Source organism: Topomyia yanbarensis, chromosome 3 (genome assembly GCF_030247195.1).
Source record: "Topomyia yanbarensis strain Yona2022 chromosome 3, ASM3024719v1, whole genome shotgun sequence".
NCBI lineage: Eukaryota > Metazoa > Arthropoda > Insecta > Diptera > Culicidae > Topomyia > Topomyia yanbarensis.
In genome coordinates, this window is record NC_080672.1 from 5,105,420 (window position 1) to 5,126,820 (window position 21,401).

At 42.7% G+C, this 21,401-nt stretch overlaps 2 protein-coding genes across 7 annotated transcripts in view; one reads left to right on the forward strand and one right to left on the reverse strand.

The window, feature by feature from the left end:
• Window positions 1-10,704, forward strand: part of LOC131693817 (aspartyl/asparaginyl beta-hydroxylase) — a 57,460-nt gene extending 46,756 nt beyond the window's left edge. For all 6 annotated transcript variants that reach the window (XM_058981962.1, XM_058981963.1, XM_058981964.1 and 3 more), the window contains one exon: window positions 10,074-10,704. In XM_058981962.1, coding sequence (XP_058837945.1) covers window positions 10,074-10,224 — 151 coding nt within the window. In that variant the 3' untranslated portion in view covers window positions 10,225-10,704. The remainder of the gene's footprint in view (window positions 1-10,073) is intronic.
• On the reverse strand, window positions 10,636-12,685 carry LOC131693818 (juvenile hormone esterase-like). Its single transcript, XM_058981970.1, has 5 exons — window positions 12,297-12,685; window positions 11,703-12,245; window positions 11,296-11,643; window positions 10,943-11,235; window positions 10,636-10,886 (listed from the first exon to the last, which is right to left on the reverse strand). The coding sequence occupies exons 1-5, from the start codon at window positions 12,636-12,638 to the stop codon at window positions 10,697-10,699; spliced, it is 1,716 nt and encodes a 571-aa protein (XP_058837953.1). The 5' UTR covers window positions 12,639-12,685; the 3' UTR covers window positions 10,636-10,696.
• Window positions 12,686-21,401: the final 8,716 nt, after the last annotated feature.

Consider the following 21,401-nt stretch of genomic DNA (forward strand, 5'->3'; position numbering starts at 1 on the left):
TTCATCAAGGACTTATGCGAAAGTGGTGTAATAAAGCTTGCGTATTGTCCGTCGGAGCGGATGGTAGCAGATACACTTACGAAGCCGTTAGATGCAATAAGGTTTCAGCAACTGTTGGAACACATCGGTCTATCGAAATAGGATGGCTTGGTGCTCATTGAGGAGGAATGTTGGAGGGAACAATGACCACCTCTCACATGATACATCTTGGTTCAACCATCCAGTATCTTACCCCCCGCATCAACTTTTCAGTGGGTTAATACCAACATCAGCGAACAACACACATAATAAATGTAGCCTTTATATTCCATGCATTACTGAACTGTACTTAACAGAGTAAACACGCGATTCTAAAACTAACTCGATTCTTTCTATTTATCGTGCGGTATTTTATCCATTTGTGTTCATTTTTCTTTCGATTCCGGTATTGCCTCCTGTCGGTACGGTCTCTGCCCACAGGTTGGACATACCGGGACAAGTAGAAGGAGAAAATATACTCGACTCCGGGATGGGCACACACAATCTCCAGCGTCCCAACACCAAAATGTAAATCCTGCAACACCAACCTCTCCGTTGAGCATTTTTCTGCAACTGCCGGGAGCTCGAGGACCTTTGGCGGCAATACGGTTTGGCGGAATCTACGCGGGACATACTAGCCAACAACCCGGTCCGGGAGGAGTTAGTCCTCCAATTTCTACAAGACGCCGTCCTATACGACCGCATATAAAACAACTTTAACCAACGAACACGGGTCCTCCGCCACAGTTTTCGGAGTTATGGGAACGCTTATCGCGGCACTACGCGAACTCGAGCACCCAACTACCATCGAAGCTCTCAGAACAACATGCCAACGACCGTTATCAAGCACCAACAATGGCGTTGGAGAGGTCGCCCAAGGCTCTATTCCGAAGCACCTACACTGCTCGACACCTAGCGGGTGACACCATTGCCATCCCGTTGCGGTGCTGGAAAGACCGCCCAAGGTTCGACATCATGGGAAGCTTCCGCAACGTCCCCTTCAACCACCCAGAGCATCCACGACAACCAACGTTTCCCGAATTCCATAGCTAACGCACATAACCGTGGGCCCTAGGAGTGCTAGAGAGGTTTCCCGCGGCCCAAACCAAGACAGCAGCAGAAGATTCCAACAGCAAAACCAAAACCTTTCATTCTAATATAAAAAATATAACTTATAAACACTTTGAATTAACGGGTGAATGACCGGTCAGCTCAAAACTCATACAAACAAAACAGCATAGGCTTACGAAATAACGAAGAAATATATCGGGTAAGAAGCTACGAATAAAAGCTGGAGGCTTGAGTCTTTTGACAAGGATTTCTCTGTATAAGCATCCCGCAGAGAGCGACTCTTTTGACTTCAATGCGGAAGAGTTAGCAGAAACGTTAGCAAGGGCACGACGACACAACCATACCAAGAAACTTGGAGTAACTATATTAAGAACCTGGTGCATGGAATACAGCGGGCTTCAACTTCTAGAGTGATGGCAATGGCGAAGATTGGAATTCCCATGACGCCCTAGGAAATTTTCCCTGACGAACTAAAGGTTATCGTAAAAGGGGTCTTGTCATAGCAGGATCCACCGATATGACCAATTATAGCGTACGACGAACTAGAGTGGGATAACACTGCAGTGATGCCAGTCTCCAACGGCGACGAAAGGCTTAAATGCGAAGAAAGCATCCGGATCGGATGGAATATCCAACGTTGTTTTGAAAGCCTCAATCCAGGCGTTCCTGGAGAGGTTCAGGAAGGTGTGGTGTCACACCTGTATGATGAACTACATTGCGACTAAAACGATAAAAAGGCAGCGAAGTGAAAACGATAAATATAATTGCGTATCAGAGAAATGAAAGTACAGTACCAGTAAATGATTGAATCCGATTGGACGCGTTTTCATTTCCGCTCGATTGTTCCGCAAATTGATGACCTCGCGTGATACCGGAAAATTCGATATTTTTCAAACGGAAACCAACGAAAAAAAAGTTCTTCTCAACGGTATCATAAAATGGAGCACGGTAACGCAAATCTGCCAGCCGCAGGTGCTGCTGCTGTTGCGGTGCAACTTCCAGAATTTTGGAAATCGGATCCTCTGATGTGGTTCGCCCAAGCCGAGGCCCAATTCGCCCTTGCTGGGATTCAGAACGATCAGACAAAGTTCTTCCACATACTGGCCAAAGTGGACCGATCGGTGCTCCGCCATATTTCCGATCTTGTCGCACAACCTCCAGAGGAAAACAAATACAAAGCAATTAAGAACCGACTAATCTCCCGTTTTGAGCTATCAGCGCAGGAAAAATTGGAAAAACTTTTGAGTTCTTGTGATTTGGGCGACATGCGTCCTACCCATCTCCTTGCTAAAATGCAAGAACTTTCTGCTGGCTTAAATGTAAACGAGGCATTCCTTAAAATGCTGTTTTAGCAACGAATGCCACCGAGTTTCAAAGCTGTGCTGTCCATCAGCGACAGTAGTCTAGCTAAACTTGCGGAGATGGCGGATAAAATGGGTTATTCCTCTAGTCCACATCAGGTAGCTGCCGCATCGTACCCAGCGACTCCAGGAAGTCTCCAGGATCTCGAAGCTCAGATCGCCGCACTCTCAGCAGAAGTTCGCCGGTTGAAAACCAACCCGGCCGGTAGCCGAAACCGAAGCCGTTCATCTTCTCGCCAGCAAGATGTCATCTGCTGATACCACAGAAAGTTCGGTGCTAATGCTCAGCAATCCCGCTCGCCGTGTCGTTTTTCTAATACAAAAAACTAAACACACTCTCACCGCAGACGGCGGAGGTGAGAGCCCTTGCACCAAGCAGCCGTCTAATAGTTTTCGATAGGTTAGCAAATAGGCGTTTCCTGATCGACACCGGCTCAGATCTTTCGATTATTCCTGCTACATCAAAGGAAAAAAATCAGTCGACTGCACCCTGGACACTTCATGCTGCAAACGGAAGTACCATCAGAACATATGGCAACCGTTTTATAACTACCGATCTAGGACTTCGTCGAAAGTTCACCTGGAATTTTATTATTGCTGATGTTACTACGCCCATCATCGGGGCCGACTTCCTGGCCGCCTTCGGAGTTATTGTCGACCTTAAGCATCATCGGTTGATCGACTCGAAGACTAATCTGCATTCGCTTGGGGGACTAACAACTACTGCTGTGCATAGTGTGACGACAATTAATATCGATCATCCTTTTCGCGAAATGCTAGCGGATTTCCGAGAAATTACTCTACCCAACACTAGGCACTCCGAATTGCATCATGATGTTACCACATTCAAACAAAAGGACCTCCACAATCATGTAAAAGTCGACGATTAGCTCCGGACAAGTTGCAAGCCGCTAAGAAGGAGTTCGAATTGATGTGCGAACTTGGAATCTGCCGCCGCTCTAGTAGCTGTTGGGCAAACCCTTTGCATTGCGTCCTTAAAAAAACGGTCAATGGTTCGTGGGCAACTACAGGAAACTTAATGCCGTAACCATTCCTGATCGGTATCCGGTACCGCATATTCACGACTTGTTGAACGCCCTACATGGTAAGTCGATCTTTACTACTCTAGATCTCGAGCGCGCATACCACCAAATTCCAGTAGAGGAATGTGATATACCGAAAACGGCGGTAATCACCCCTTTCAGGTTATTCGAATTTACGAGGATGCAATTTGGTTTGTGCAACGCTTCGCAAACATTTCAACGTTTTATGCACAAAATATTCAGCGATTTGGATTTTGTTGTAGTTTTTGTGGATGACATCTGCATCGCCTCGACGTCCCCAGATGAACATCGAAGTCACGTACGAGCAGTTCTGGAGACGGACTGGTTAATAATCTCGCAAAAAGTTGTTTTGCACAGGAAGAAGCCGAGTTTCTGGGCTATACCGTATATAGAGATGGTATTCGACCCCTGCCGGAGCGAGTTGCAGCATTGCAAAATTTCAAGCTACCACCAACGACAGTCAAGGAGTTACGTCGTTTCCTAGCGTTGATCAACGGATATAAGCGTTTTCTTCCGCATGCCACGGACCAGCAATCTGCCCTGCGAGATTTGATACCTGGGAATCGAAAAAATGACACAAGAAAACAAATGGAATGAGCTAGCTTTGTCGGCATTCGAGACCTGTAAAAGAAGCATAACAAACGCAACGCTGCTGCACTATCCAAATCCGACCAAGCGATTAGGAATGATGGTAGATGCTTCAAATACATTGGCCGGAGCAGTGCTACAGCAGTATGCAAACGGATTTTGGCAGCCGTTAGGTTTTTTCTCGGCAAAGTTCTATCCAGCACAAATGAAATACTCCACGTTTGGGAGAGAGCTAACCGCGATAAAAATGTCCGTGAAATACTTTCGCTATTTCATCGAGGGTCGAAAGTTTACTATATTTACCGACCACCGCCCTTTAACTCACGCACTTGCTTCTACCAGCAACAATTATCTACCGCACGAAGAACGTTACTTGCAGTACATATCCCAATTTACGTCCGATATTCGGCACATTAGTGGGACGAACAACGAACACTTCAAGGCACATCGATACCAGTATACTGTGATGTTTCGATAGGAAATCGTATCCGTCCATTCATACCGAAAGGACATCGCCAGCTAGTAATGAAGAAACTACACGAACTTTCGCATCCCGGTATACGAGGCACCCGGAAGCTTATTACTGATCGGTTTGTATGGCCGTCAATTAATACAGATATAAAGAACTTCGTTAAAGGTTGTGAAAGTTGCCAACGTTCAAAAATCCATCGGCATACATGGGCGCCGCTACAGAAATTCAACCTTCCAGGCTCTCGATTTCAACATGTGCATATAGACATAGTGGGACCATTACCAGTATCGAATGGAAATCGATACCTTCTCACGATGATCGACCGCTTTACACGTTGGCCTGAAGCTGTATCATTGTCCAATATAACAGCAGAGACAGTAGCCCGCGTGCTTTGCTCAGGATGGATTTCTCGTTTCGGGGTTCCGGAAAATGTGACAACCGATCAGGGACGACAATTCGAGTCTGAACTTTTCAGTGAATTAACAGTGCTTCTTGGGATTAATAGAATCCGCACAAAAGCTTACCACCCTCAAGCAAACGGAATGATTGAGAGGTTTCACCGAACAATGAAGACTTCCATCATGTGCGTCGATCCATTACACTGGAGTGATAAACTGCCTATTATGCTATTGGGATTACGAGCAGTGTATAGAGACGAAATGCATAGTTCTTCCGCCGAGATGGTGTACGGCCAACTATTGAAGCTTCCCGCAAATTTTTCGAAACACATACAAAAGGAAATGATGATCGTACGGATTTCGTGCGTTTCCTCCGTCGTACGATACAAGAAATTAATCCAGCCGATGCATCAACCCCACTAAACAAAAGATCTTTGTTCCCAAGTACCTAGCAACATGCGATTACGTTTTTGTCCGAATAGATGGTGTCAAGCGCTCGCTTCAAGATCCATACGAAGGTCCCTTCAAAGTCGTGCATCGAACAGAAAAATTCTTCAATGTCATCATCAACGGTAAGAAACAAACAATATCTGTTGATAGGATTAAGCCGGCATACATACTGAAAGAAGAAAATCAACAGCCCAGTGATGATGTCAAGACAAAAATTACACCTTCGGGACATCGTGTTCGCTTCTTGGTGTAACTAAGGGGGGCCCTGTGGTGTCACACCTGTATGAAGAACTACATTGCGACTAAAACGATAAAAAGGCAGCGAAGTGAAAACGATAAATATAATTGCGTATCAGAGAAATAAAAGTACAGTACCAGTAAATGATTGAATCCGATTGGACGCGTTTTCATTTCCGCTCGATTGTTCCGTCCCCAAAAAGGTTCTCCAACAATTTTTAGAAAAGGATCACTTCTCTGAGAGATCAAAACTACTGCAAAAGTGCCCAAACCAGGTAATCCTGAAGATTCTTCGTCATATAGACCAATATGTTTACTCGATACCTTCTTGGATAGGAATAATTCTCAATCCGTTTTAACATTCACGGACAACGATTACGGTTGATCGGAATTCGGAAGAGGATGCCCTACAGTGGGCGCCATTCGGACAGTGATTGAAAAAAAACCGAAAAGACGCTCACGTAGAGGAGAAAGAGAAATAAATGTTGCGCCGTGATGACGATAGACGTTAAGAACGCATTCAATAACGCGAGTTGGGAATCACTGCACAAAGTCTTGCATACTTGCTACTACCCAGCAAATATGAGACTGCCTTTCTCAACACCTCAGGGCCGGCATACGCTTGTGGCTTCTAGAACCGGTCTACAAGATAAACAAGGGACGTGAGATGGCTTCGCTTAGCGTGCAGAAAATGTTTGTTTAGATGAGTCCAAACGAGAGCGCTTGGATTGTCGTCAGCAAAACAATGATACTAATACTATTGAATCTTCATTGAAAATGGTGAAACGAACAGCGAGATAGTAACACCAACTATCAGGAAAATGTGCTCCAGTATTCCCAAGTTGGTAAGGATATCCGAAAGCACACCTGGAGACATCCAAGTGGCAGTGCTTGCTCCCAAATAGACCACGTAGTGGTAGTTGATCGGCATTTCTCCGACGTCATTGATGTGAGGACCTTCAGAGGCCCAAACTTCGATTCGGATCATTATCCAGCGTCACGAGTCCAAAAAACAACAGAACGATGCGATTCAATATTCGTAACGTCTTTCGGCTGAAGGAGTAGCAACCGAGTATCGCCAGAAACTGGATGAGCTGATAGATGAGACCAACGTAACTGGCAATGTCGACAGAATGTCCAATTGTCCACGAAGCCGTAACTATAACGGCGCGAGAAGTGCTAGATACAGCTCAGCGGCGCCAACGAAGCGGTTGGTTCGATGAAGAGTACCAGAGAGTTACGAACGAGAAGAATGTGGCCAGAAGCCGGATACTAGTGGCTGGCACACGCCTCGACAGAGAGTAGTGCGGAGAAACGAGAAGAGCCGCGAAACGAATCCATCGCGAAAAGAAAAGGCAGCACGAAGAAAGTGTGATTGCTGAAGCGCAAGAAAGCATGAATGATATGTGGAGATTTTATGCAACTGTCAACGGTGTGCGGCATAAATCAGCGCCAGTATGTATGTGCAATGACCGAAAGAAAAAATGGCTGACAGACAAAACAATGGTGGCTGCCAGGTGGAAGGAGCATTTTGAGGATTTGTTGAATGGTGGAAGTGAAAGTGTATCTAGGAACGGGATAAGCATTGGAACTTACGGACAAGCTGTGGATCTACCAACACTAGACGAGGTTATGAACGCTATACGTGAGCTGAAAACGCGGTAAAGCTGCTGGGAGATCCCGGTTGAACTTCTCAAACAAGGTAGTGAGCAGCTGCAACAAATAATCCACAGTATTATTCTAAGAATATGGAAGGACAAAGAATTGTCTGCTAGTTGGCTGGATGGACTCAGAAAGGGCACAGGCTGGAGTGCGCTAATTACAGGAGGATATCTCTCCTGAATTCGGCATACAACATACTGTCGCATATACTGTTTGGCAGACACTTGAGGAGTCCTTCGTCGGCGAATATCAGGCTGGTTTTCGTGAGGGCCCCAATTAGACGGATCAGATGATCAGCCTACGGATGATCCTAGATAAATTCCGGGAGTACAACTTGCAGACCCACCTTCTGTTCATTGATTTTAAGACGGTGTACGACTCAGTGAAAAGAACATGGCAGATTATGTCAGAACATGGTGCTCCGGCGAAACTGATTAGACTGCTTTGTACGACGTTGGATGGTTCAAAATCAAGTAATCGGATTGCAGAGGAGATCTCAATCTCATTTGTGACTTTATATGGACTGAAGCAAGGCGATTCAAATTTCAAATTTGCTGTTCAATATTGCTCTTGAAGGAGCTATCAAGAGAGCTGGCGTGCAAGGGAACGGAACTATCATCACAAGGTCGCATATGCTCCTTGTAGAGTAGTGGAAGAGGCCTTCGTACCTTTCAAGAGGGAGACAGCGAGGATAGGCTTAGTCATCAATTCAGACAAAGTACATAGTCGCAGGTAAAGATAGAGGCAGGTCTAGTGGTGTTGGTAGTGCTTGAAGTGATCGAAGAATTCGTTGATCTTGGTACACTTGTGACTTGCGACAATGATGTTTCCCGTGAGGTAAAAAGGTGCATTGCAGCTGCCAACAGGGCCATTTACGGTCTACGTAACCAGCTTAGGTTACGCAACCTGCAAACGTCAACAAAATTCGCCTTATACAAGACACTGATCCTCCCTGTCGCTCTTTATGGCCACGAAACGTGGACGTTGAGTGAGACAGATAGGATAGCATTCGGAGTCTTCGAGCGTAAAGTGCTGCGGACAATACTCGGTGGGTTATGCAAAAATGGAGTGTGGCGCAGACGCATGAATTATGAGTTGTACAAATATACAAAACTGCGGATATTGTTAAACAGATAGAATACGGCAGACTGCAATGGTCTGGTCATGTGGTACGAACGTCGGAAGAAAGAATTGCAAAAAAAATGTTTAGTAGGGAGCCAGGAAGTGGACACCGACTTCGTGAGAGGCCACGAACACGTTGGCTATACGCAGTGGAAGAGGATCTGAGATTCCTGAACGTGCGGGGGAGCTGGAAGGAAGCCTCCCAAGACCGACAAAGATGTAGCCAGCAAGCAAGCAAGCATTCCCAAATTGGTGAAGAAACCTTGCGAGAGTCCAACGCTTCACTATGTAGCGAATAAAAGTAAATTCTTGCTACTGGAAAAGGCTTCTTTCAAACCTCTCGTGTTTATACCGCAACAGGCTGATATCTAAAAAAGCATCGAGAAGATAGGACAACAAGCTAGCAACACCTCTAAAGTCAAACAAAAAACGTTTACACCGACGCAAGTGGAATGTGCGTTAAGATGGTTGACACATCCGGATCAGATCACGTCTCGTCAGTTACCTATATTTGGATTAGAATGATAATGAGAAGGTGAACATTTAGGCACTAGAAGGTGATATTTATGAAATATCGCGTACCTTGGTCCAAGAGAATGGATGAGGGTCATGACTTCATTCGGGTGATATCTCGGGTTATGTACAATCATTATACTTTGAATGCCAATCTTCGGCGTATTGGGGTCGCGGAGAGCGGCCTTTGCGACTGTGGTGGTGGTTATCGCGATATTAAACATGTTGTCTGGTCGTGCGCTAAGTGTTCTAGTACCAGATCTCCGTTAAACGAATCCTTTCGGCCTCGTTCCAGTCCAGTCCGAGATGCCATAGTAAATCCATTACTGATACTTTTTGCATGTATCAGGCAACTAGCAGTTGGGAAATTGGGTTCTGAGATGATTATGACATTCATTCGTTTAGTTTTCGATAAAAATGCACTGAAAAAAAAAACAGTTTGGACAAGAAAAAAAATTTCAAATAGCTTTTTTTTCCTTGAATGTGTCCAACATGAAATTTTGACAGTACGTAGGGAACATAATTACCTATCTTGGAACAAAATTTCATCCAAATCACAGATGGAGTTTTTAGTTAATCGACTTTCAATTTTTAATATCGATTTTTTTCAGTGTAGGAGTCGATAAAGAATTTTTCAATATTTTTATTCGAAAATTTGACTAATTTTGTGAAAATCATTCCTACAACATTTTTTTGTAAGATTTGTCATTTTTAGACTATAGTCATTTGAAAAAAAAATGGTAAACAAAGTTTGACCCTTTTCAAAAGACAGTCTAGATCATTTTTGGAAAAACAAAGTATGCAAAGTGGCTTTTTGTGATAAAGTTTTCATGTACAGAAAGTTTCATTAAAATCTGAGAGGGTGCTGCCAACTCTGAATACGATTTAGCACGAAATTCGTTCATACGAAAAATTTTCTCTTTTAAAAGGTGACTTCTTTATTTTATAAGAAAAGTAAGAAATTTACCCGTCCCCTTTTGCTCCACCATGAAAAAATTCTGCGCGCGGGTCTGAAAGTGAATGTAAGCATGGTTTTTCCCGCGTTGAATATTTTTATTTCCTGAAAAATGAAACATGAAAATGAAATGCCATTGATCATTAATTTCTTCTCCAACAGATCGTGGGAAAATGGCAAGTGGCTAATATTTGACGATAGCTACGAGCATGAGGTGTGGCACAATGGCACCGGTACTCGACTGGTGCTGATCGTTGACTTTTGGCACCCGGATCTGAGTGAAAACCAGCGCAAAACACTGTCCGCGATATGAGCGATATGAGTCCAAGGAGCGCAACGTCGTGTAACGCTACAACGAACAAGGTACCAAAGGCTATAAGTATATGTATCCTTACGAAAAAAACTACTCGTCTAAAGAGCAATAGTTTTGTACAGGAACAAGAAGTGCATTTTTTAGATTTTATCCCGTTTCTAAAACACAAAGTTCAGATTTTTAACGCAGCGTTATGCTTTACCGTTCCAAACTAGATCGTTTCGGTTTTTTTAAATGTTTCTCCTAGAATAGTTATCGCGTGAATGAGATATATAAAAATGAATCATTTGTATATTTTGAAGAACTTTGCGGAGAATGATGGTTGATAGTCTGCCGCGACTAGCAATTAATCGGTTTTAATTTTACGTTAAAGACCATAATTTTAGAAGGACAATCAAAGACTTACTACGGTTACACGTTACGTACAGACAGCTTAGGTCAGATTTGTATTTAGAATTAAAGTGTAAACTGTTTAAATAACGTCTTGTTTCAAGTTAAAACATTCCGAAATTTCTGCACATTCGCTATAGATGTCAGACCAAAAAGCAACCATTTCGTTATCAAAACCACTAATTACGTTAAGTTTGACCGGTTCACTTGCATTATTCGAATTGGTAAACTCTAAAATTTTACAACTTTCTTGGCATGATTCGTCAGATACCCTGTAAGTAGAATTCTTTTAAAATTAAGCTCAATAGTTAGGAAAAAGCAACCATACCCATTGTATGCAAAACGTTTGTAATAGTCGACTAGTTTTTCGGCCATTACGCCGTCAGGCGAATCGTGTTCGTAATCATCAAACAAATCAGGTGAGCGAAATAGATAAGGCAGATCATCCGCATGACCCACTCCAAAGTCAAGGTCCGTTTTAGCGAAATATTTTACGTTCGAATGATTACTCTTGAAACTGAAACGGTACACATCAAGAGGACTTTTCCGATCTGCTTCCAGCGCATTATGTTGACTCACGCTCAATGCCAGGGGATACAAGACAAATGCTTCCGTGAAGAGCTAGAATTTAGGCAAATTTAATTAGGTTTGAGGTTTTAGTACCTGTTTGGAATAGTTTACCGTTTGGATTTGATTCACGTTTGCATCTGTTATCCAATGATGCTCTGTTCCACCGGGAAAGAATCTATTTCGTAGCATGTTTCTGGATTTGTCATTTTCTTTGCAGCCAACTATCCGTGGGATATACGAATTAGAGTGTTCATTTAGGCTTGCTACCAATGTAGAATTGATTACGATTGCCACCGATCCAAAAGATCCTTCGTTTGGGACAAATCCTATTCTCCAAGGAACTTGGTGATATCCACCTCTAGCCCAGATTTTTCGCGGATCTTCGCTAATGAATGTGTCATTATCTATGTACTTTTCCACTGCCACATGGTAAGGAGCTATTGGGTAAACATACCAAAACTATTCATGAAATATTAGTTTTAAAATAAGCTTGATCGAAACAAATCTATCAAGATTACCTTCAATTTATCGACACTGCTACATAGTTGGGAAGCATCAATTTTACGCAAAGCAGCTACAAGTTCATCACTCGACAGTGTATCTGAAGAACCGATACCCACTGCAGCTGCCTGTTTGCGAGCGAAATCCAACGGATCAGATATCGGTTGGTTCCAAAACCCAAGTGCACTTCCGCTCATCATGATGGCACGGGCAAACAGTCCCTTGCTTAGAGAACTCATCATGTGCATCTGTACTGCTGCTCCACCAGCACTGTGTCCAAAGAGAGTGACCAACGTTGGATCTCCCTCAAACTTTTCAATGTTTCGTTGAACCCATCGCAAAGCCGCATTCTGGTCTTTGAGACCAAAATTACCCGTGGCCGCATGATCTCCAGTAGAAAGAAATCCAAACACACCTAATCGGTATTGCATTACCACCAGAATGACCTCTCCAGTGTCCATGAACCGTTCCGGTCCGAATTGACCCATTGTTGCCGAACCGGCAAAGAATCCACCGCCGTGTATAAAAACCATCACGGCCATTGGACTATTGATATTCTTCTGTAAATAGGACTCTTTGTTAATTTTGATAAAACTTTTATAAAGACTTACCTTCGGTTTATAAACATTAAGGTACAAACAATCCTCGCTTCCTTCCACTTTCTCGCCGAGAAACAAATCGTTTTTCTGCACACACATGCTTCGCTCGAAAGTGGCATCGTACAGTTCACTCCACGGCTGGATTGGTCGAGGATTTTTGAACCGAAGTTCACCAACGGGCGGGGCTGCATAAGGAACTCCTAGATAAGCTTCATATCGATTTCCTGCAGGGGTTGTGAAGTGTCGTCCTTGAAGGCATCCGTCCGCTATGCACACATGTGGTCCACTTTTCGATGATTGTTCGAATCCATAAACTGTACTACAAAGGAGTAAAATCAACTCTAAACGCGGCATGAATGTTGACTGTGCCGGTAGGAATGTGTAAATGGAGTGATTGTTGCGTTGGACGCTTTATAAGTTGTTTTTTATTTTGAACATTGATTAGACTTTGTGGATGACCTTTGCTGTCGGGAGAATTGAATCAGTCCGTTTATCATAGACAACAGAGAAGAACAAATTTAGGCATGAGGTAAATTGGTGTAAAAGATGATCAATCTACTAACATATAATTCATCATATACTTTACTGCTGCACTTCCGTAATGAAGTTATTTTTTTATTGATTTCTTAGTGTAAGTTCAAAAAGATATATATTTGGAATGGAACATTTTACTCCATGTTCCTCAAATTATTTAATATAATATGTATATTAGACCACACAGTGTGCATCGAGTTCTACTTCGAAAAGTTAGACAACGCATAACTGTCCTATGCAAATATAGAATAAGGTAGAACATGGGGCAATTATGCGTACCTGTTTGTCTATTCTATTCAGCAGAACCCGTTCATATGAAACGACGAGATTTGATGTTATCTTGGAAAATAGTTTTTTTTTTCAAAAATCGATTAGCCGGAACCTTTTTCCATATTAGTATTACCACAACATCTATTGTGCGACAGTTTCGAAAAAAAAATGGCAAACGATTTTAGGTTGGTTTTGCTGTAGTTTATTTAATACTTAGCGGAGAGCGGTTTTATATGGATCTCACAGTAGATCATCGAAGTAAAAATACATTTTGTTGTAGCTCAAATCTAATTGAGTAAATCGACAGAAGCTGAGAAGAGTTCCTTCTCGGACCGGCTTAACGAATCGAGCTGGTGGTATCGGCGAAGCTTGTCCAGTTGGCGGCATTCAGTTAGTAGGAGAGCGATGGTAAGCCCAAAGTTGCACATGCCGCATATTGGTGGATTCCCGCCAGTCATAAGATGAGCGTAGGTGATTCTAAGAGTTAGCCGGTACAGAGTACGTTGTATGAATCGAGATTTCCCGGGGATCCATTTTTCGACGTTGACTAGCCAAACGGTCGATGTCTTTATTGTGAATTGTAGGACAGCTACGGTCAAGGTATGCTAAACGATCGTCTACCTTACTGTGGTTAAAGTAAAGAGGGTAATTTTTTTTTTCTCTCCAAGAGAATTGCGCTCTAGACTCCCTAGAAATGGGTGGAATGATTCTTTTCGCTCGGGTACCGCCAGCTCAATCGAAGATGGCGCCGAAACAGCAAGCACTCCGCGAGCGTGTTGTACGGTTTTACGAAACGCATGGTCATCGAAGAAAAAAAGTTTACGAAAGAGTGCCCGTGAGTACAGTTTAACCAGATCTTGAGGGCGGAGCGGAAGGCCGGTAGCGGCCATCCGGCGAAGATAATGAAGAAAAAGAAGAAAGCGTTGAAAAAGCTGTTCGACAACAAGCGAGTTTGCGTAACGCCGGCCGAAACTTTACCGAACCCTTCAAGATCAAGAGGACATCATTTGTCGGACGAATACTCGGGCCTCCGAGTACACAAACGAGCAGATAGTGATCGTGAAATCGCTGTGCCTGTCGATGACGAAGAACTACCGCGGGACGTCGTTCGTGCTGGAGGACCCACATTTCAGAAAATGACAGCTACTATTACAGCGACAAGTCGGCCACATCCCTCGAAGTAAAATATAAGTTTAAGCATAAATTTGAAAAAAAAAATATGCTGTACATCGCCATATCGCACAGAGGGATTTCAAAGCCATGGTTCAAGCCGAGCGGTCTGGCTATCATTTTTTCTCTTTTCTTTTATTTCGATTATAGAGGTTTTAACCTTAAGTTCATTCGCCTCTTCGGGTTAGAAAAATCTCTTATGAAAACTTCTAACTCTATGTGCGGGGTCGGGGCTCGAACCCAGGTGCGCTGCGTACAAGGCAATCGATTTACCAACTACGCTACGCCTACCCTAGCCATCAATTAACAAGTGTGGCAGGAGAAGTGTCTTGAGAAAATTCTTCTGCCGTTCTTAAAGGAGCATCATGCGGAAGTACGTCTTCTGGCCGGACAAGGCATCTTCCCATTACGCCAAGAAGACGCTGAAGTATCCTGAGCAGAAAAGCAGATACCGTACATGCCGAAAGAAGGGAACCCGACTAACTTGCCCCAGTGCCGCCCCGTTGAGCATTTTTTCGGTTCCTTCAGTGCCCTTGTGGCAAAATTATATAAATGGCTCTCTTTACCCAAATCAAAAGGCGAAATCCCACAAATATAAATATGTTATTGTAAGAGGGAAGAGATAATGTGCAGACTCACCGGTAGTTGACGATCATATCTCGTGGGTCATCTTGGGACCAAGCAGATCACTATGATGTCTCGTGGGTGGCAGTCCTTCTTCCCGATACGTGCGCCTGCATGACGAGGCCGGCTGATGGAGAAATGGGACGGTCTTGACTGCATCGATTCTTCACCGCCGTCGCATGTGCGTTCGATGATAGCACAAACTCGTTGTAACCTGCGAGGTCAATTCCCGTTCAATGCTGCTCGACCTAACACGTTTTTCGGCCTCGTCGAAAGTTCCGGAACTTCCGAATCTCGCTTTTTTCGGGTCTCGGGAACACGAGCGCAGTTTTGTTGATGTCGCTGGCGATAATCAAAATTGTCTCCCGATCGTAGAGCGCACGGATAGAATGTCTCCGTAATTTTCACCACACCGATGACCACGAGGACGATTGCGACGAGACCCAAGCAAAAGGGGATGGAAAAAACTAGCCTTTTGACCCGACCGAAGCAAGAATAGGCACCCGTGCGCGTTCGTTTCGGCCAACCTGATTTCACTCCCGTCCACCACGAAACTTGCTGCGCGAATCTCGCCTTTATGGGAAAAAGGGTGCCACTTTTGCAATAGCGGTCGCACTACGGCCCGACCTTGACCGTTCGCTCACTCATGGCGTTTTTTTCCTTTTTCGCCTCCCGTCGGGGAGAAATACCACCGCTCTCCGTCGACTTTTTTCAGACTGAACTTTTTTTCGGCGGGAATCGCAGACCGCCACCGACCGTACTCGGTCAACTGTTTTCTCCGACTGACTAGCGGGGAGAAATACCACCGCTCTCGACCGTACTCGGTCAACCCTTTTTATCAGACTACCTATTTTTTTATTTTGTCTCCCGTTCTTCCGGGGATTTGTTTTCAAGCAAATTGTGCAGCGATCTTTTGTTTTCAAGCGGGCTGTCAAATGCCCACCTCTTGCAGTACACACTAATCTCTTATTCCTCCCTTTTTACATTTAAATTACACATTTTACTGTAACACCCTAATGTACTAAAATAATTTGCGGATACAAAGCAGTTGACCACCAGGATCCGGAAGATGGACGTCAGTGCCGTCCAGCGCTCTTGTGAGAGCATCGCGACTAAGTTGCGTCTTATGGTTGATCAGACCAATCCAATATTCATTGACGTTTTCTCAATATTCGTTGACGTTTTTTGAAGAATAAAAAGTTTTAGTAGTTTGTAAGTACTTTCTTTTTGTAAAAACAGTTAGGATTTAATTATTGTAGAGAGCCCTATTACCTTCAGTGAAGTTGCAGAACGTTTTGGAAGTTCTAGAAAAGTTTGCTGAAGACATGAAAGCCCATGTAAGGTTAGATGTTTTATTAGTGTTTCTTAGAAACACTGGTTTATTGAAATAACTTTTGCGGTATTAATTTAAAACTTAAGTAGTCTTCAGTAAACTTTAAAGTTGTTTTTAGGCGAATAATTTATTTCATGGCGCCACATATCTAACTATTGTCGTTGAAAAGTTATGAATGCTTCTTCGCCAAAAATGGGGCTTGTTGGAATACCAATATCACTCATTGAGTTTTAAATTGCCCGCCGGACCCTTCTTGTCAGGGCGCCCTAGATGCTTCTATCAGAATTTCGGATTTTCGGAACACAACAAAAAAGTAAACAAACAATTATTTTTTACAATGTTTTCTAGTCCTACTCTTCACTGCTGCTGATGCGGGATCCCTATGCTGCTGGTAAAGGGAGGGCAAGCGGTTTCCTTCCGATAGACCGGGACAACAACGGCCGCGTGGTCGTTCGGGTTCCGTTGGCTGCTCCGGCAGCGGTCCTTGTCTTTTAGCTAGGAAGGTGAGCTTGGCTCCTTTGCTGGAACCTGCCTAGGGATGCTGGTGATAAATCACCGGACCTTTGCCCGCCCTGATTCGTTCTCCCGTTTCCTGCCGGACCTAAGGGGTCGCAGCTTATATTGCCCCTAGTCCCTGGTCAAGCCACGGGGACTGATTGGGGTGGGTTCCGAAGGCCTCTTTTCTTGCTTTGCTCGAGCTTGAGGCACGGAGGCTTCAGGATCGGCTCAATGTCAATCTGTCCCAATCAGAAGAACACTCTTTTCACTTTTTCAATGATTTATTGTAACTTATAATTTTGTGTGTGAGTGTAGTTGTGTATAATGCCGGCCGGCGAACGCTGGGACGAAGCGGGAAACGGTAGGCTGCTGTTGCAATGGCTACTGGCTGGGTCCGATGCGACCAGCGATGCCACTTTCTGGCGGGCACGTCGATAGGTGATCACTGCTGTTTCTATTCGGCTGATTTTCGGTGACAGGCCGACAATTCAAGGGCACTTTGGCACCTGGTAGATGGTTTCAACTACCTGCTGATGACTTGGAAGTCTCGATGGAACCTCGTGGCTGGTTCAGTGTGCTCGTGGACACTTTTGACGTGCTTTTAGCGATGATGGTGCCACTATCGACGACGGGCCGTTCAAGGGACACCACACTCGGACTAAAGCCACTCCGATGGCTTTAGGAGCCAATATAATGTGTCCTGCAAGCGGATAATATTGACGAGGGAGGGAAATCTTATGGGCTTGCTACTGGGACTGCTTTAATTTTTGTTTCATACCTGATTCCTTCTCGGTATTTATTTAATTCACTTTCTATCACTCCTCTATTTGCTCCACTATAACTTTACGTTTAAATATTTCCAACCGTCCATCTTCTTAAACTTTTAACATTGATGTCTGCCTTTCTTGAAGTCTTTAGCAAAAGTGATTCGCATTCTTTCTATCCTAACCCAGTAGCTTCCCTCTCCCGTTTGGCTCTATTTCCTGCTTTCCCATAGTCTCCCAATCCCGAGCGTTTCCTGTTTTCCTAACGTGTGTGTAATTTGATGTTTTGTGTTCATGTGCTACATATTAAATCTTAAGTATTTATTTAGACCCATTGAATATAATTTACGCGTGCTACGGTCGGTATTTGCTTCTTATTATTTAGCCGGGGAAGCGAGAATGCTCCTTTGCGCTTAGCTTTCCCTCTATGGCGAACCAGCATCACACACTTCACTAGTGCCTGAACCACGGGCCGGCACTATTTGATGGTTCTATACCGCCGTTACACGCGCGCATTGAATTCTTCCTTGTTGTAACTGGAAACTCCCGAAAAATAAACAAAACTTATCTGGACATCTGTTTGATGCCGTGGCTCGCCACTTTCTAACCTAGATGGCCGCCTTCCAACTTGACCAAAACAAACCACCAACCCGCCTTGTCGCATAGTTGTCGTCGATGAGCAGCATAATCAGCGCACACGTATTTTTGCAAGAGGAGAGCGGTAGCCTAACTAAACCCTATGCTAATTATACACAAATGTGAAACCAAAATTACTACACCTATCTGCATAAACAAAACCGTTCACAAACGCGAAAATGAACGAAAATTTGCAACTAAATGTGAACGGTGAGCATAATGTTACATAAACAAATGAACTCTACGGAAAGAGCACGTAAAAATAGATATATTTCCACCCAGTGCTAAATTGTTACCCTGACAATCTTCAACTTGTCCAAATGGCACTTTAGTGTAAAATAAAAACTACAAAAGTTATAGAAATTAAACTGTTTTTTTTAGGAAAATCCTAAAGTTTACATTTGGATTTATCGTGCAATGGAAGGTATAAAAGATAGAGCTGCGCGTCTTCGTAAATTTTTCTAAAATATGTTGTTCTACAACTTCATCGAAGACAGGTATTCTGTATCTCGAACCGTTAAAAAGTTCAATTTCAAATCTGGTTATAGTTAGAACCACCCTAGCTTCTGTTTAAACGAAAAAAAGGCATGGCAAAGCACAAAAACATTCCAAAACATATTGTAAGGCTAAGTTATTTAGTTTTACCAAAAAGTTAAAATTCCTGCTAAATTAAAATTCTGGACCACTGTGCTGTGATGGAATATTTTGAATTACTGAATAAAGCTCGCCATCTTATCCCAACTAAATAAACTGGTCTGGCAACATTATTTTCTGCAAACTAGCACCACTGTCACAGCGTTAACTTCAGTTGACTCGTATACTACAGTTACCGCAGAGTAGCAACGTCAATTATTCGGTGAATGATTATGTAGGCCTCACAATCTTTTACTAAGTTTAATTTCATAAAGAACCACCAAGATAACTTTCTTTGATGTCTTCGGAATATAGGAACCCTTTACCAGAATGCGTAGAACTTTTCCTGGATCTAGTGTCTGCTGGAGAGACGCATATAGTGTACCTGAAACTCTCCTTCTCTTTATGCCGTTTGCTGCCGGTACTGTTTTAAACCTTTCCTCGCTTGAACTCAAGACATCGTATTTATAGAGCGAATCCGACGCGAATGACAACGTTTAATTCGTAATCCCGCGATTGATCTCAACTAGCCCATTCTTGCGAGACCCGTCAACAAAAATGCATTGAGCAGCGCTTGCAACTGAATAGTCTTATAGGAAAAACATTCGAGATTTGGTCGTTTCTTTCAATCGAGTGCCGCTAAATCAATTATTGTCGATCAGTGACTTAAGTCTCTATCAATGTTTGTTCTTGATTATGTTCACACGAGGAACTTATTGTTGCAACTATTAGCAGCAAGTTAGCCGCCCTCTATGATTACGAATTGCTGTACATGGAAGTGATCCGATAAAACAGCAGAAAGACATCAATAAGGAAATCTGCAAAGCGACTAAAATGTTGTGACTAGTTGCTTCTTTAGGTTACTATATGGCAGCTGACTTGTCCACACACATCTTTAAGTTACTCTTGAGAACATCTCAGAAAGCAATGATACGTTTCGATTATTGAACACGTACCGCAGCATTATCTCCCGTTTGTTGGTGCTCGTTATGGAAAGATATCATAAGAAAATAGGAATCAATCAATGGAAATCAACCTAAGTGTGCCTCATCCATCTTTCCTATACACTCAATATAAATGCTTTCGAGATTGCACCGCATTCCTGTCGTTTCGATTCAACTTGTACGTTATTTTCGAAAATACCTTACGTTTTCGCTATTCATACGGTTTTGGTGCAATCAAATAAACATTATAGCTTTCTTCGTCTAGCCGAACATGCCTTTCTTTCTTGATAGTATTGACAGTAGTGGTATAGTACTCATTGCAGATCTCAATAGCATCGAAATCGTGCAATAATTCCAGATCTGAATAGCATAGAAAAAGCGCAGGTCATCATGAAGTGCTGTGTGAAGTTTTGCACCAATAAAACTACCGCCGGTTTAAAAAAAAATAATGTTTTTTTTCGCTTCCTGGTAAACTACGACCTTCGTGCGGAATGGGTCCGGTTCTGTGGTTTACCAGAAAATTACAACGTTACGGATAGCTGCAATGGTTGAAGCAACTTTTAGTAGCCACCGCAATGATTGCCTTAGAGATTCAATTCAAAAAATTATTCAAAATATTTTAATTCACTATCACAATACTTTCCAAAATTCATTCATCAGATTGCAACGTTTGACAAGTCTTCTGTTCGATTGGAATGACATTGACATGTCTCGTGCTCGATTGGAATGACACTGACAGATAAATGGTAAACAAACGATTGACGTGTCAAATCTTTATCCAGAGGGATTTAGCGTCGTTAAATATTACGTAAACAAATGCAGTCTACGGAGAGAACACGCAAAATAGGTGTATTTTCACTCAGTGCTAAATTGTTACCCTGAGAGGTTGCATCTTCTAAAGCTCTGAAAAATATTCTAGATAAAAAAAGTTTAATTAAAAATTTGGATTTTCAATAATTTACCCTTGGTAGTATGATTAAATTACTTTCACGGTAGACAATATAAAAGACATAATTTCGTTTTCATGATAAAATTTTGCACTTTACAAGGAATTTACCGAAAAAATTCAGTGTGTTTCTTAAAATAATTTATATAACTTTTGCAGTTTTGTTTTTTCATTAAGATGAAAGTTTGTCTCAATATACTGAACCTGCACCATTTTTTTTGGTGATCTATTCCACAAAGCATGATTTTTCTAGTGACAGCCCTAATCGAAAATAATGCTGTTGGAAAACGTTATATTTTTTATGGAAAAGTTCTCTAGAAAAAAATTTAGTTGTTGGTGTATAAAATTCATTGCTTCATCATCGAAGGATCGTGTATTTCATTCATGAACGTCGTTGGTACCTTTATCTATATTATACAAATATTACAAATATTAATTGCTTATATACTATCCTGTAAACTATTTCTATGTACTATGATGCCGTGAAGAGTTGAAAAACTGTTTTAAACTTGTTCGGGGCATGGTAAGGTCAATACTTTTACAATGCTCGTTATACACAGTCATCATCTGGTTTAGTGGTCCGAATTTAGCATAGTCTGTACGGTGATGACCTATCGCGAACAAATTTCTATTGCGTAATTGACGAGTAGGAGCATATAAATTTAATTTTGACTATATGTAAGATGAGTCAATACGCTGCATGACGATATCGTTTAGAAACGAGATCATAGCATAGTCCCGACGTTCTTTCAATGTTTGAATATC

Bases quoted from the DNA above. Each gene is read 5' to 3' on its own strand.
- LOC131693818 (XM_058981970.1), bottom strand. From the start codon at position 12,638: ATGCCGCGTTTAGAGTTGATTTTACTCCTTTGTAGTACAGTTTATGGA. The intron at 12,246-12,296 runs GTAAGTCTTTAT...TCCTATTTACAG, and splicing joins TTAATGTTTATAAACCGAAG to AAGAATATCAATAGTCCAAT. The intron at 11,644-11,702 runs GTAATCTTGATA...TTTCATGAATAG, and splicing joins GCAGTGTCGATAAATTGAAG to TTTTGGTATGTTTACCCAAT.